The sequence below is a fragment of the Molothrus ater genome, chromosome 19 (genome assembly GCF_012460135.2).
Source record: "Molothrus ater isolate BHLD 08-10-18 breed brown headed cowbird chromosome 19, BPBGC_Mater_1.1, whole genome shotgun sequence".
NCBI classification, from domain to species: domain Eukaryota; kingdom Metazoa; phylum Chordata; class Aves; order Passeriformes; family Icteridae; genus Molothrus; species Molothrus ater.
Window position 1 is genome coordinate 5,166,945 of NC_050496.2, and position 14,930 is coordinate 5,181,874.

The window sequence follows — 14,930 nt, forward strand, 5'->3', positions numbered from 1 at the left end:
CACCTTCAAATCACAAATAATAAACCTAGAAGCTCTTCAATGTGAGATGTTCTTCAGTGTGAGGTGTTCTCTGAAGTGTAGTGATCAATGGGGTGTCTTTACTTACAGCCAACCTGATAGGACATGGAATATATTTAGCCAGTGATATAGAATTAATAACTGTATATTTCATCAGCTGCTCCTTTTTTACAGGTCTCAAAGACCTGAAAGGGTTTAGCAGAAGAGATTAACATTGATGGTTTTTTACATATGGGGAAGTGAAGGCAGAGAGACTTTAAGCATGGTGCCAGGAACAGAGCCCAAATTCTGCTACGGGGATTAAACCCTGTGATTTCTGCTGGAATAGACATTCTCTGTGAAAAAACAGGACTCAAATGTATCTAAAGACACCCTGCATTTGGAGGGTGGAGTTTTTGTGGATAGAAGTGATGACCAGATGATTTTGCCTTGTGTTTCCAAGCTGTCGCCACGCTGCCATCGCAAAGTACTTTGGCGATGCCACCCCACCTTGCAACAAGTGCTGTGACTTCTGCAAGAACCCAGGGGCAGTGAAAAGGCAACTGGAGGAACTGGAACGCTGCAGCAACAGCTGGAGTAAAACCTCCATCAGGCCCACGGGATCCTCCTGGGATAGCTACGACCCAGAGCTCTACGAGGGCGGGAGGAGAGGCCTCAAAGGCTTCAGCAGGTTTGTACCAGAGAGGTTAACCTCACCTCGCAGGAGCCATCAGAGAAAAGAGCATCCACCAGCTGCAGGCCCAGACACTCCTATTTTCAGCACATGTTTCTGTGTGGATGGTATTCTCCTGTAACTTTCTGGCAGCAGCAGCTGGAATTTCATTTTCCACACACTTTGGCAGCCTCGTTCTCATTCGTGTTCCAGAGAACCAAAAGCTGTTTTGACAGAGCTGAGAATTGCCCTGCACAATGTAATTGGCTCAAGAAACTAGCCTGAAATTTTTGAAAGCAGCAAGTGGGCTCAGCCTGTTCATAGTCACAAGGATCAGAAATGTTTAAACTTGAGACCAAGATGACATGGTCCAGAGTTCATTCCTGATTTAACACAACTGTCTGTGAGCCAGCAGGCCAGGGGCCACTGACAGGACTTAGTCACCACAGAGGATGTTATGAAGTGCCAGTGTCAGATTCTTCTGCAGATTGCTGCATTTTCCTATGAGACTGACAGCAAAATGAAGATGTGCAGTGGAAAACATGATGAATTCTGTAAAATGCTTGGCAGTGTGGAGGTGACAACTTCTCTTTCCCCTTGTTCTCTGGCAGAGTTGCAGTGATTGTCCAGCTGTGTCAGGAGGAAGTTTCTCTGCTGGCACTGCCCATGAAGCTGTGCCAGGACACACAGTGCTGTAGGCTGGCCAGGCCCTCTGCTTTACCTTAAAAAGCTTGAGATTGGTACCTTTGTTCTTTGGCCAAGTCCAGCTGAGTCAGAGGAAACCAGGACTGGTGACCTAAGCTGTGTTTGGTCTCAGAACCTGAGAAGCCACAGCTAATGCTATTGTACAGAACAGTGCTTGCCACTTGGCTTATTGAACCTTTCCATGACCTGATTGTAGTTTTGCCTTGGAAGTTGTAATAGTTAGCAGCTCTAAAGCTCAGATTTGTGATACCTGTAAGTTTGGCAGCTGTGGGAGGCAGTGAACTCCCGGGCTGCATCTGGTGAGCATCAGCTGCTGCATTTCAGTGTAGTAGAGATGGAGATTTCATTTATTGCAGCAGCCTGTGAACAAGTGAGGCTGAGGAATGGATGTTGTGCCCTTTCTGCCATCTCTTTTCCCAGGGCAGGAGGGACTGACAGATGGGGTACATGACATAAGGCAGTGACTCCTGAACCCCCTGGGAGCATCTGGCAGAGCTGCTGAAATGGAGCCCTCCATTCTCAGGGCACTGGTTACAAGCTCTTTGTTCAAGCCACTGCCTCCTACTTTATGGGATTAACAAATGCTGTGCATTTTTGGAGGACACTCACTGCTGTCCTGCTTGGGCAATGGCAGAGAAACTCCAAGTGAAGACATGTTCAGGAAGGATGTGGGATGCATCACTGGGGTGGCTTCCCAGACTTGTCCCCCAGTTCATGCTGCAGCTACAGTTCCTCTTGCTTTCCTGCCTTATCCAGGTATGATGAAGAGGGCAGTGGGAATTGGGATGAAGACAACGAGGAGCGTCGGAAACGGGAGTGGGACAACTTCTACAAGAAACAGATGAGCCTGCGCAAAGTGAGTTGGGGTCAGTTTTTAAGGGATGCTCAGAGGGTTTGCTGTGGGCTTGTCTGACAGCCATAAAGGCTTCCTGGCACTGATGACAGTAAATTCATCTTGGTGTTGGTTGTTGTCTTTCACTTCTTGTACCTCTGTTTTTGTTGTGTTCTCCACATTCTTGGCCAGTCCCATAATAGGAAGAAATGCAGCTTATTCATGTGCTGGTTTCTCTGCAGTACTAAGCAAGAGGAGCCTGCTGGTTTTAATGCCCATGGTAGTAGTAAAAGCAGACTTTCCCATTCAGCTTCTCTTAAATATTCCTATAGCAGAGGTGAACTTTTGGCTTTGATTCTCATTCTTTGTCTTCTTGGCCCTGTTTTGGCACATATTCAATGCCTTTATAACTTCAGCTTTAATTTTCCCTTGAGCAGGGATATAAAACATGTCTTTTGTGCTTCTAGATCAGCATGTCTGTAGTAGGAATGGAAATGTTTGACTGATCTTTGTTTTCTTCCAGGGCAAAGAACCAGAAAAGGAAGATTTTGTTCCTCCAAGTAAATATCTCTTTGATTTATAATGGGTTTTCTTTGGGAGAAGAAAGTCTTATATTTTGCAGCTGCATGCAATTTGTACAGCATCACCACTGGAGGTATCAGTCCCTAGGCACAGAGTTTAAGCTTTTGGCTGTGAAAACTTGGCTGGAGGAGATGGACCACAGCTTAGCTTTGGTCGGGGTGAAGATATGGAATGCATCTTTCTGAACAACATTTCCAAATAAGCACGAGAGAAGGAAAACTCTGTCTAACCTGACTTTGTAGTGTTGGCTATTTCTGCAGTGATTATGCAGCAATAATAATAATAATAATAATAATAATAATAATAATAATAATAGTAATGCTAGAAGGAAACTGCTGAAAACTTTTGCTGTTTGTAACTGTGCTGCTTGGGGCCCTGTCTGGCACTGTTACTGTTAGTGTTAAAAGAACACTTGATAAGTCAGGTTATTCTATCCAGCCTGATTTTTTTTGTTGATATTGTGAGGAGGAGAAAAGATTTGAGTTTCCTAAGAGCCTTAAAGAAAGGTTTTCTGAGGTGGGAAGATTTTGGAAAGCTGTTAGTCCTAAACTCCAAAGTAGATGTTCTCAATCAGAGAAAACATTCTCACTTTGGTTTCTGCCTACTCTTTTGGAGTGTGCAGCTTCTCCTGGTAGAAAGGGTGACCACAGTGTTCCTTGGGGTGACAATGCAGGGAGGAGAAAGCCAGGCAGTCCTGGACCTGCACCTCCCTGTGACAGCTGAGATGTTCTCCATCAGCCCAGCCCTCCCATGGCTCCTTTCCCAAATTCCTCTCCTGTGGCAGGTGCAGACTGTCCCCTGAAGGAGGCTGCCAGCAGGAGGATCTCCAAGCTCACTGTGAAGGTAAGTGATGTTGCAAAGAACTACAAGGCTTCTGCCTGGCCTGTCCTTACTCCTTCAGGGGTGGAAGTCCAAGGGGCAGTGAGACTTCTGTAGAGCATGTCTGAGTATCCCATGTTTCCTAGGGCCGGGAACACTGCCTGAAAATGCTGGAAGAAGCTTTGAGCAACAACCAAAAGACTCCAGCAGCAGAAGGAAAATGGTATGAGATGAGGAAATAGGGGTGCATACTGAGTCCCTTAACACAGGGCCTGCTCTTCCCTGAGCACAATTACCATTGTAATGTTTATTAATTGTGCTCAGGGAAGAGCAGGCCCTGTGTTAACACAATTAATACACAGGGAATGCTTTTTTAAAAATTATTTTGTCCAAGGATGTCGTTTCACTTAGCAGCATCTTTCTGGCTGTGATGTTGAAGACCGGACCTGAGGATTCGTGGCTGATTGCTGGTATCAGCTTGATCCCAGGAGTGGCAGTTCTTCCCTACCCCACAAGATGGGGATAGTGTACTTCTCAAACGGAGAAGTGAGCAAGAATCTTGATGTAAAACCATTTTCATCACCCTTTCCATTCTCAATCAACTCACCACTACATGCCCTAGGACTTAACTGGAAGTTATTACTTATTCTTGTACCGGAGGGAGTGGATTTTTTACTTTCTGGGAGATACTTCAGCATTAGTGTTCCCCTTGCAGATACAGCAGTGTGTCTTGCCAGGAATCACCCCAGGCTGTGTTTCAGGTCAGACCCTGGTGCCTGTGCAGTGGAAATGGAATATGAAGCTTTCCGGACCAGCAAAATGGCAAATTCCTACAAGGCAGCTGTGCTAAAGAAGGTAGGGACAAACTTCTATATCTGCTGCTCCCTGCAACCTGGGAGCTCCAGGGCAAATAGGGCAGAGTTTGTGTGGGAAAGATGATGGACAAGCTCTGTTTTGCCCTGGGTATCTTACAAATCTTTCTTTGTGATTTTGTTTCCAGGAGGGCCCAGAATCACCTCAGGTTCACATCTTTGTTGGCTTTACAGGCTCTGAAAACCTACATAGCAGTGCAAGTTTATCCAGATATGTTGTAACAATACAGGGATTTGGGAATTCCTCAGGCTGCTGCTGACACGGGAGAAGCCTTGGTTTAGGTTATCTGGTTGCCATCATTCTCAATGAAGATATTTCTGTTCCTGAGGCAGGTTCCTCTCCAGGGCAGATATTTGTTTTTTACTACGACTTTTAGAATGTACTAAGGCAGGAATACATAAAGATTTCTGGCCATTAGAGAATATTTCTGTTCTCTTTTCAGGTGGCAGAAATCAATAAAGCCTCCAAACAAGGGGAATTGTTCTCAGTCTTTGGGTCTGGAACAGGTGGTAACAGCAATTTGGAGACAAAATCTGATTCTTTAGCAGAAGGGGAGTTTGTTCCTGCATCCCAAGTTCCCTCGGTGAGTACTGGTGGGATAGACAGGAAGGAATGGTGTTTTTCTGTCTGCCTTTTTATTAATTTGAGTCCTTTCTGTGGCCACAACTGAATATTTCTATTGTAACTGCTTTTTCCTGTCTGTCACATTGTTATTAGTTAATATAATCTGTGTGCAGCCCACAGCTTAAATAAATTCTTTCTCATCTTGCTCTATCCAAGGATGCTGCCTTGTTTTCTTATTGCTGGCCTAGGACTTCCACCTAATCCATTTCTCTCATGTCTCTGTTGATGGGGGTGGTGATCAGCCAGATTTAGAGCCTCTCCCAGCTTACAGCTGCCCACACTGGTGTATTGTGTGCAGAATCTCAGCTGCTTTATGGTGCTGCACTCAGGGATCTCACATCCAAAATTTCTTCTTCTTCCTGTCTCCCCAGTTCAAACCCAAGCGTGTGGGAGCAGGATTTCCAAAGAAATCCAGCTTGTTCCAGACAGCTTCAGAACTGCTGAAGATCCAGGAGGAGAGTGATGCAAAGCCTATCAAAAATGACTGTCCAAATGGGCAAGACAACAGCAGCTACAGTCTGGACCTGGACACCAGAAACTCTGTTCTCCAGAGGGAAGAAACTGCAACCAAAGCAGTGGATGAGAGTGGAGGGGTAGAACTACACCCAGAAAAGAAGGGGCAGCAACCCAGTCCAGACACAAAAAGTGCTCTTGGGGAGAGCCCTGCTAAGAAGTCCAAACGTAGCAAGAAGCAGCAAATGCTTGCAGAAGCAGCTAAAAAGGAATCACAGGATATTTCCAAATTCTTCTCCCTCCCCAAAGCTGGCTCTAAAGCCCAGAGCTGCAGTGTAGCAAAAGGAGATGGCTGTTCTGCAAGCACACTACCTCAGGTTTCTTCTCAAAGTGTGTGTCAAGAGAAACCAACGCCTCAGGAAAATAAAGATGGCTCTGGAGACCTGACTGGGCAGTTCCAGGAGGAGAATAAAGAACTGAGAGAAACAGAAGTAACACTGACTGAGAGAGGGGAAAATTCTAAGAGCCAGCAGCCTGCTGAATGTGAATTCCTTGAGGAAGAAATGGATGTGAAGTCCAGGTAAAATCTTCACTTCTCTGCTCCCTGTGTTGTCCAGAACCCCAGCAGCCCTGTCCTGGAAACCTGTCTGAGGTCTCTGGGTGAGTGAGGGAGACTCTTGCTTTACCATGAAGTCTCAGGGCCACTGACCCTGAATGCAGAAATATTTTCACTGTGGAATGATTACAACTGGCCTTCTCTCCACTCTTCCCAGTAGTGTTGCTGAAAATGTTGCAGAAACTGAGCTGCCTGTTGTGGGAGAAGGTGACAGTGGGAAACGGCCAGGATCAGATGAGGTAAGACTTCAATGAATGCTGATTTCCTCTCTTTCTTCTGCTCATCTTGTGCCAAATTTCTCTCTGAGAGTGACACTCCTGCTCTGAGAGTGTCATTTACCCGGGGAAGGCCCAGCTGCAGTTGCAGCAGAAAGGAGAGCCCCAGTTGTGTTGCATTCCTGGTGTTTCCCTGTTGCCCTCTGGGCTGTGCCAGCACCTTGGGCTTTGTTCCTCCTCTGTGCAACTCATGACTGTGCCCTTGCTGGTGACTTGCCTGGAATTAGTGTCCCCACCCCCTGAGATCTGTCACTAACTATAATTAGGGAGCTGCTTTCTCAAGGCAAGGGCACAACCACAGGCCAGAGACACACAGGACCATTGGGAAGTGACCCCTGCTCACAGCCTGCCTTGCCATTAATTTTCTGCTTTTGCATTTGGCAGCTGAGACTGCCTGGCAGCTGTCTCTGCAACACTGCACTCTCCTTTCTCTTTCAAACTGAGCAGGAGTGGGGCTTTCCTGGTGTGGCTGATTCTTCCTGAGGGGTGTATTCTGTTCTCAGCAGACATCCTGAGAAATCTTTCCAGTCAGTTTTCCTCTGTAGGATAGGGTCTAGCAATTAGCTGCCCCAATATGAGCACAGGGTAGTTCTAAATGTGATATTCTCTAAAGGGTTTTTTTCCAAGTCCCTTTGTGTGTGAAGTAGTGTCTGCACAGCAGGTGAAAAGGAGTTACAGAGATTCCTGCTGGGTATTCACTCGAGGCAGAGGCTGCAGGATGCTGCAAAGATTTGTGTTCTTGGAAAGTGGTGCCTGTTTGGAAGGGCAGTGCTGCCACAGGAATTGGTAGGTTTGGTTTTCTGTCCCCTCTCCAGGATGTGGAAAGTCCTGCAAAAAAGCGGCTCCGGACAGTGACAAAATCTTCAATTCTGACCCATCCAGAGGGCAAAAGTGTTGGTCCAACAAAGAAGAAGGTGACTTTTGACTCAAACTTAGCACAGTGTGATAAAGAAGGAAGCAGCAAGACCATACAGCCAGTGACCAAAGGCATGTCCCTTAAAGAGACTGCAGACATCGTTGTCAAGTATTTGACCCCATTCTACAAGGGGGGCAAATTTGCTTCCAAGGTAGAGTATAGCTCAAGGCCCTCGTTAGCAGAAGGAGAATTCATCTTTCTAGGGATCTGGGGCTCTGTGAAGGCAGAGATGATTTGGATCACCTTTTATTTATGTGCTGTTTAAGTGACTCCAAGTGCAGCAACTCCCCTCTCCCACAAACAAGTTGGTGTCTGTTTATTCCACATTTCCTTGTGGTTGTTCATATTTTCACATTAAACCCTGGCACGTTTTTAACTCCCCCCTGTGAAGTAGGAACAGGTTCAGTGCTGATGTTTCCTTGCTGTGCCCTGCAAGGCAAGATGTGTGTGCCTGGCCTTCTCCAGCATTGCAGGGCCAACTGTGTGTGTTCAGTCTAGGAGTGGTTTGTGCCAGTCTGTGCTAAGGGCAAGACAAACATGGGAAGAGACTGGTGAGGTAACTGTGTCTGCTTTCTGCTCTTCCCCAATGCTGCAGGATCTCTTCAAGGGCTTTGCCAGGCACCTGTCTCACTTACTGACCCAGGAGCAGAGCCCTGCCCGCAAGACAGGTGTGTCTGGGGTTATTGCAATGCCACATTGCTTCATGGCTTTAGAGGGGCAGATGTCTTAAGTATCGACTCAAAAGATGGTGTTTCCTCTGTTGCAGTGAAGGAGGAAGCACAGAGACTCATCAAGGAGTTTTTCAAAACAAGGCTCAGGTGTGAGAATGAGGCAGACTGGGAGGAGCTGCAGAGCTTGGAGAGCTGATCCCTGCTGCTTGTTGGCTCTCTTCCTGCAGCAGCACCACCAGGGGATGTGGAAGAACTCAGCCATGGAGGGTCTCATGAGACTGCAGAAATGAGATTTATTTTTCTTTTCTCCACTGCATTTTTGCTCACTTGTGCCCTTAGTGACACACATTCAAGGGAACCAGTTTTTGTGAACTCATGGTGAGTTTCCCCAGTAAGTGGGGTGCTGAAACCCTCAAGGACCAAGAGGTGTGAAGTTGTACCTGCTGGCTTTGTTAGGGGCTGCTGCCTTGGATGTTCTGCACTCTACTACCTGCAGCAGTCTGGGCAGGGCTCAGACTTTCCAGTTGGGACTCTGCTTTGGGATGGCACCTTGCTTTCTAAATGGCTCCTCCCCTTGCTCCCCCTCTCCCTGTTTCTTATTTCAGTGTCACCAATATGCTACAAGTTCTCATGCTTTGCTCAGGGCTGCCAGTGACAAACTCAATATTTGAGTTTCTGGATGGAATATTTTTGTTTGAAGGGCAGGGGAGGAGCATTTTGTAATTACCATGGAGGCAGTGCTTGCTTTCTAAAGGAGGAGAAACTCTTTTTCTTTTAATGTGAACTTCTTTGATTTTGTCCAATTCTGTCTGCCCTTTAATTTAAGTGGTGATACTCCTTCAGTATTAACCCCTGCAACACTTCCAGCCTTTGCTTGTAATCCCTAAAGCCATATTTGCTCCCTGTGCCTCACCAGAAGTCTGCAGTGCAGGGAGCAGTGCTGCTATTACAGCTGGGTAGGGCTCTGCTGTGACCCTCAAATTGACACTGTGGTACCTCTGCTGCTATGTTTATATGGAACCTGAACCTGATTCCCTGGTACAAGTCCTTCCTGTTGGATTTTTGTTGGGTTCTGCCTCTATTCCTTACCTACAGGGGCTGCTGGCCTCAGGCTCCAGTGCTGCCAGAGGAATGTGCAGCCTCAGAGGCTACCCAGGGGTTGGGATCACTGCATTCCACAGATGTATTTTTTAAGTGTTCTGAAGGGTATATGCAGGACTGACAATAAAGCAATGTTACAACTGCTGTGGATTGTTCCTGGAAGCTTTTTCTTACCACTCAGTCACACAGACTGCTCAGAGGTTCATTAAGCAGCACTCAAAGAGAAGCACCTGCCAGGGAAGATGCTGTCGTTCCCACTGGCATCAGCTCATCAGCAAAAGTCTAACTGTGCATCAGGGCTTGCACTGAGCACTCTCAGATCTGTCCCCCTTCCCTGCCAACAGTGACAACATTTTCCTCAAGCTTTGCCCATTACCTGCAGTTAAGTTTTCCCAGGTTAGATGTAAGATCTAGCATATCATACCTTCAGAACATCTCTGTGATTATTTTATTGCAATTTCCTAAAGGGCAGTTACTTCTCAGGTCATTAGGAGAGCTGTGGCAATAAAAATAAATATTTTTGTACAACCCAAAACACTTCAGTATAATACAAGTTCTGTTTGAAGATGCTTCCTCCATGGGCACAGAGCCATCATTGAAGTCTGACAGCTGCATGGCCATGACTGACTTCTTTATAGTAGAGTGAAGCATATGCATATAATTATGTCAGTGAGAAATTAATTAACAGTAAACTTCCTTACCATTGCAGCTCAATCTGTGCCCTAGCATATGTGTTAATTGTATGATTAACACTGATCTGCTTGTCAATTAGGATGCTTTCTACAAATTGCTTCACAAATCCTGCTAGAGGATCTCTGCATATCAATTCAGAGACAAATCTGGCTCCTGGAAAGCACCAGCAGCCCCTGCAGGCATTGCACAGCTCAGCTGGGCATTGGGATACACAAATCTCTAGCAAGCACCAGGCTTTGCTCGGGATAATTAATTCAAAACAGAAAGGAGGAGTTGCACAGTGCAAAGCTCGAAGGCAAGTGCTTGTTTTGGTCAGCTGCTCTTTGTTGGAAGGGGCTGTGGTGTGGAGAGGCCCTTGGGGTTTGTTTAGCCACAGCTTGGATTGTTTCAAGGAAGGGCTTGAGGGCTGAATGGCAGGTCACGATGGTTACGGTCACTCCATCGACAAACGCTGTGGTGGCATTCTTAGAAAGCAGCTGGCTGAGGTCATGGGTGTCTGCTGGAAGAGTTCTCTCCCAAAGACAGGTCAGGGAGCACTGACCAAGTTCAGAGAAAGGAAAACAGTGCTGTTTTCCTTGGCCATTCTCCTCGTTTTAGGCTTTAGGAGTGCAGCTCTGTTTTATCCAGGATGACAACAATCGTGTGGTACAGTTCTTTGGCCTGGCAAAACACAAACCAGCATCAATCACTCTTTGCCCAGAAAGATCTGCTTCCCCTAATTAAATATCCCCATAAATCACTTCCCATAATTAAATATCAGCCACATGCTGGGACCAAGCTGCACTTCAGAGGCTGGAAATACAGTGTCCCCTATAGGAATGTGTCTTCTGTTGAGAGTGACAAAACTATCCTTTGTCCCCTTAAAGAGGAAAGAAGCCCAGAAGGTTCTCTCCTCAACTGGGTAAAAAGACATCTCATAGGCCTAGGGGACTTCACCTCAAACTTAAGGATAGCAAATTGAACAGGAGCCAAAAAGTCCTGCCTGGACAAATTACTAGAAAAAGAAGAGAACAACAAAACTAATGGCTTTTGTGAGGTGTTTTACCAGGAGCAAGAGTCCCCCTCCTCCTTTGGGACAGGACACCAGCACCGTCACCAGCACCAGGAGCAGCAGCACCATCCCTCAGCAGAGGCTCAGCTGGGCAGGGAAGGGCAGGTTGGGAGGTGCCAGGAGGAGGCTGCAGGCCCAGGCTGATCTCACCTGTGACAGTTCCAGCCACAGGGCCCTGGGGCTCTCGGGGGAGCCGTAGTGGAGCTCCAGGCCGGGAGGGCCCCCGTCAGACATGGGCCTCAGGGTGCGCATCCTCTGCAGCTCCTTCAGGGGAACCACCCGGGACACCTCCTGCACAGGGAACAGCCACTCTCAGGAGCAGTCCCCAAAGGGAAACCATCTCTGATTCTCACCACAAGTCACCTCAAGAGCCTGTGGAAAGCTGAAGGAAGGTCTGGGGCACAGGCTGGATACAGGGCAGCCCAGCACAGCCCTGGAACTCCCACAGGACTGGGACAGACAGGAATGTGTTCCACATTTAGTTTTGCTGTGGATTGTCCTTGTTAGCATGAACACTGGACCTACACAAGAGCCCATGGCAATAATGCCTGTTGTACACTCTTGCTCTGGGCCAGTGCTGTTGTCAGAGTGGCTGTGATGTCCAGCCTCTTCCTTCACAAGTTCTTCTAAAGTCACAGTTCATATCTGACAGACATCAAGAGGGATTGTCTGGCATACCTGGGTGGTGCCATCCACCACAATGATCTCCTCCTTGTTCACACCAAAGAAACAGGGCACAGGGATCGTTTCATCACTGATTCTCTCCACTGTGAAGATGGAGTAGCCAAAGAAAGGCAATTTCATCACGTGCTCTAGGAGAGAGCAAAAAGTGGCCTGAGGACAGCAGCTTTCAGCCAGCAATTTACTGCACCAGCCTGGGGTGGTCAAAGCTGCCAGTGTTCCCAAGATTTACTATATTAAAAAGTAATGTTGACAACTTCTGCCTCCCTCCCTGGCTTCTGAGACTCAATTCTCAGCGGCCTGAGTGGATGTCCTGTCCTTTTCTGACTGGAAAACAGACATGCAGCCAGAATATCAATTAAAACACAGCTTGTACAGAGCTCTGAAAATCCACTGCAGACCCCTACAAGAGATGGAATTTTAGCATGATCACCATGCTTGGGAACAAGATCTAATCCACAGTGAGGAGCTGTCAGGGAATTCCATTCTCATGGCTCATTCCAGGCTCCAAGAATCATCAACAACCTCATGAATTGTCCCACAAGTGCATTCAGAGCAGCTTCCAGAAGCTGAAACAGCATAGGAACTGAGGCAGATGAGGATGTCTCCTCACCTATGAACTGGACTTTTGCATCCCGTGGCTGGAGGGGCTGCCTTGTTCTCAGCAGTGTGGCCATGTGGCTGTGCAGAGCCTTGGGGCTGATGGAGGCCTGCAGGCTCTTGGGAGTGTATTCCTTCAGCTCTTCCCTGTGCCAAAAAACAGATTCTAATTCACCCTTGCCAGATAAAATCAAACATCAGCATGGGGATTAAGGGGAAGGAGGGGATGGGGCAGCAATTTTCCATTGTATATCTGGGAATGAGGGTGAAGGGGGAGAGGAAGAGCACAACAGGTGATGTCTGCTTTGGGTAAGGTGGAAGGAACCATCAGAGACAGTGAGACCACCCTTGTCCACAGAGAATTCAGCTGTGCACCACTGACCAGGGCATGGAGAGAAATCCCTCCTTTCTGGAGGACAGCAGGAGCTCCTCAGTGCCCAGCAGGGTTATGCCATTTCCCTGCTGCTGGTGCTTTAAGGGGATCTGATGGAGGCATTACCTCAACTCCAAGTCAAAATGCATAAGGGAAGGAAGGAGTGGCAAAGTACAGCTTGGAACTGCAGGACTGAAGGTTTCCAGTACCCAGGGACAATTTTGTTGCCTTCGGGCATCTCACTACAGATTTCAGGTGTCCAGGGTTAAAACCTCTGACACTCATGAGAGAGAACAAAGGAGGATTCACGCAAACCATGAGCTCATGCCCTTCCTTCTTGGTGTTACAAATCCATGGCAATCAAATGAAATGACCATGGCACCCTCATGACCCTCTGTGCTCTCCAGAACTGGACATTTCTTAATTATTCAGAGAGGACTTGCAGGTACCTGCCCCTAACCCCTGTGGTGCCTATGGCCATCACAGAGAGATCCCCTCTGCCACAGACATACCTGGAGGGAGCAGAGCTCTGCTGCTCCACTTTGGCCCAGTGCTGGAGCATTGCCAAAAGGCACACCTGCATCTCCATTTCTTTATTCTGGTTCAGCAGGATCCTCCCATTCAGGTAATCCCACAGCACCTGAGGGACAGCACAGCAAAGAGGCCTTTGTTAAAGCTGCCAGAGGGTACAGGCAAGTCTGGGCAGTGCCAGGCTGCACAGACCCACATCCTGCCTTGCTGATAATGCAAAACAAAGGCTCTCTGAGCTCAGAAAGAGCCTGGGGAGCTGCACAATGTGAGGAACAGCACTGCTCCAGGCTAAGGCCACAGGCACAGATCCCTCCTGGCATTCATAGCTTCAGTGCTCAGTCACTCCCAGAAACAGCACACAAAGCCCTCCTGCTTTTTCAGCCCCCTTGGGACATTCCTGTGGGCTGGGACACCACCTCTGTGCCTGCTAGGGAGGGTCCTGCTCTTGCTTACCTGTCCATAATGGACATCTGTGTAAACTTGGTTGTCAAAGTGCAGAGGTGTCCTCCAGATGAGCCTGCGTAAGGTCACAGTGACCAGCTTGTCCTCCAGCAGGTAATCATGGAGATACTCCTCCAGTTTTATTGGCCTCACCATTTTACCTACATGACACAGGGAGAGGTCATCCATCCTTCTTGGGGGAGAGGCTGGGACTGGAGCCTTCCTGCACACCTCAGTTCCACCCTGCCCTGAGACTCCAACCCTCAGCCATTCCAAAGGGACACAGAACCCCACACCTCTTTCAGGAACAAGCAACACAGCCCCCGAGGAGGATCAATCCTTAACCCTAATACAGAGGGAAACTGCTTAAGAGGACCCTCCCAGGAGGCAGCAAGGGTGGAGGAACTATTCCAAGCAGGAGCTGTGATGTTCGTTTTTGCAGAGGCTGCTGGAAGAGAGAAGCTCCATGCTGGTCTCTACTTGCCGAGATTTTTGTCATCAATCCTGACAGCAAAGAGAACAAAGTCCAGTGTTTCTTGCTGTTCACCTATTCCCATCTGCTCACAGATCTCCTGCAAGAGCTCCTTGGCCACCTGAAGCAAGGAGAGAAGGAAATGAATACCCTGACCAGGCAAGCCCAAGAGGAGGCAGACACATTCCTCCTTGTCAGATAAGGGATTTCCCTGGTGTGGCTCAGAGTCCAGACCACTGAAGGAACTCCCAGCTCCAACTCACAGTGAATGTCCTGATCCTGGTGAGGTACTCCAGGCCTCCAGGCATCAGCACCACCAGCCGGCGGGCGCCGTGTCCCTTCTGCAGAGGACAATGTCAGGCAGGCAGACATGCAGGGTCCCATCAGCCCCACGTGTCTGTCCCTCTCCTTCCCCATCCCTGCTGCCACTGCTTGCCCACAGCACCTGCCTCCTCCCTGCTCACTCCATGGCCTGCACCTCCCAAGCTCCTTCCATGCACACGCTCCATTTCCTCTCCTGAAACACCAACTGCCCCTGTCACACTGCCCGTGGCACCTCCAAAGCCTCTTCCCTGTCCTCCTTGCCAGCCCCCACCCCACTTCCCTGCCCCCCATACCAGCAGTGCCTCCATCTCCACAGGGAAAGGGAGGTGCCGGCGGCCCCCGTACAGGAAGTTTTTGCGCAGGTTGCTCTGGCAGATCTTGGCTATATCTGCAGGGAAAGGAGAAAGCTCCATGTGCTGAGCCAAAGAGAGAACTAAACATGGTGTCCTGTGATGTTGGGTCATCCTGGCTGGGTTGAATTTAACCCCTTGTCTTAGGTTGCAAGATGTGCTGGGGATGTGTATTCTATCACCATCTGTCAGAGCTGGGGCAGTTCTCTTCTGTTCATTGGGAGTTTTCTTTATCACAACCAACCCTCCCTGCAGGAGATCTCTGCTGTCCATGGCC

At 48.3% G+C, this 14,930-nt stretch overlaps 2 protein-coding genes across 7 annotated transcripts in view; one reads left to right on the forward strand and one right to left on the reverse strand.

The window, feature by feature from the left end:
- RECQL5 (RecQ like helicase 5) overlaps positions 1-9,281 on the forward strand; it is a 38,009-nt gene extending 28,728 nt beyond the window's left edge. For 2 of the 6 annotated variants that reach the window (XM_036394613.1, XM_036394614.1), the window contains exons 9-20: positions 461-688; positions 2,132-2,231; positions 2,731-2,767; positions 3,574-3,632; positions 3,755-3,831; positions 4,370-4,463; positions 4,924-5,064; positions 5,477-6,138; positions 6,332-6,413; positions 7,265-7,516; positions 7,961-8,033; positions 8,111-9,281. In XM_036394613.1, coding sequence (XP_036250506.1) covers positions 461-688; positions 2,132-2,231; positions 2,731-2,767; positions 3,574-3,632; positions 3,755-3,831; positions 4,370-4,463; positions 4,924-5,064; positions 5,477-6,138; positions 6,332-6,413; positions 7,265-7,516; positions 7,961-8,033; positions 8,111-8,232 — 1,927 coding nt within the window. In that variant the 3' untranslated portion in view covers positions 8,233-9,281. The remainder of the gene's footprint in view (positions 1-460; positions 689-2,131; positions 2,232-2,730; positions 2,768-3,573; positions 3,633-3,754; positions 3,832-4,369; positions 4,464-4,923; positions 5,065-5,476; positions 6,139-6,331; positions 6,414-7,264; positions 7,517-7,960; positions 8,034-8,110) is intronic. The other 4 variants (XM_036394616.1, XM_036394617.2, XM_036394615.1 and 1 more) reach the window with 4 other exon arrangements.
- Positions 9,282-10,430: 1,149 nt separating this feature from the next.
- The window catches only part of MYO15B (myosin XVB), a 41,377-nt gene continuing 36,877 nt past the window's right edge, over positions 10,431-14,930 (reverse strand). The window contains exons 57-65 of the mRNA XM_054516896.1: positions 14,597-14,691; positions 14,243-14,320; positions 13,992-14,100; positions 13,520-13,668; positions 13,048-13,175; positions 12,176-12,309; positions 11,560-11,693; positions 11,032-11,172; positions 10,431-10,490 (exon numbers count right to left, since the gene is read on the reverse strand). Coding sequence (XP_054372871.1) covers positions 10,431-10,490; positions 11,032-11,172; positions 11,560-11,693; positions 12,176-12,309; positions 13,048-13,175; positions 13,520-13,668; positions 13,992-14,100; positions 14,243-14,320; positions 14,597-14,691 — 1,028 coding nt within the window. The remainder of the gene's footprint in view (positions 10,491-11,031; positions 11,173-11,559; positions 11,694-12,175; positions 12,310-13,047; positions 13,176-13,519; positions 13,669-13,991; positions 14,101-14,242; positions 14,321-14,596; positions 14,692-14,930) is intronic.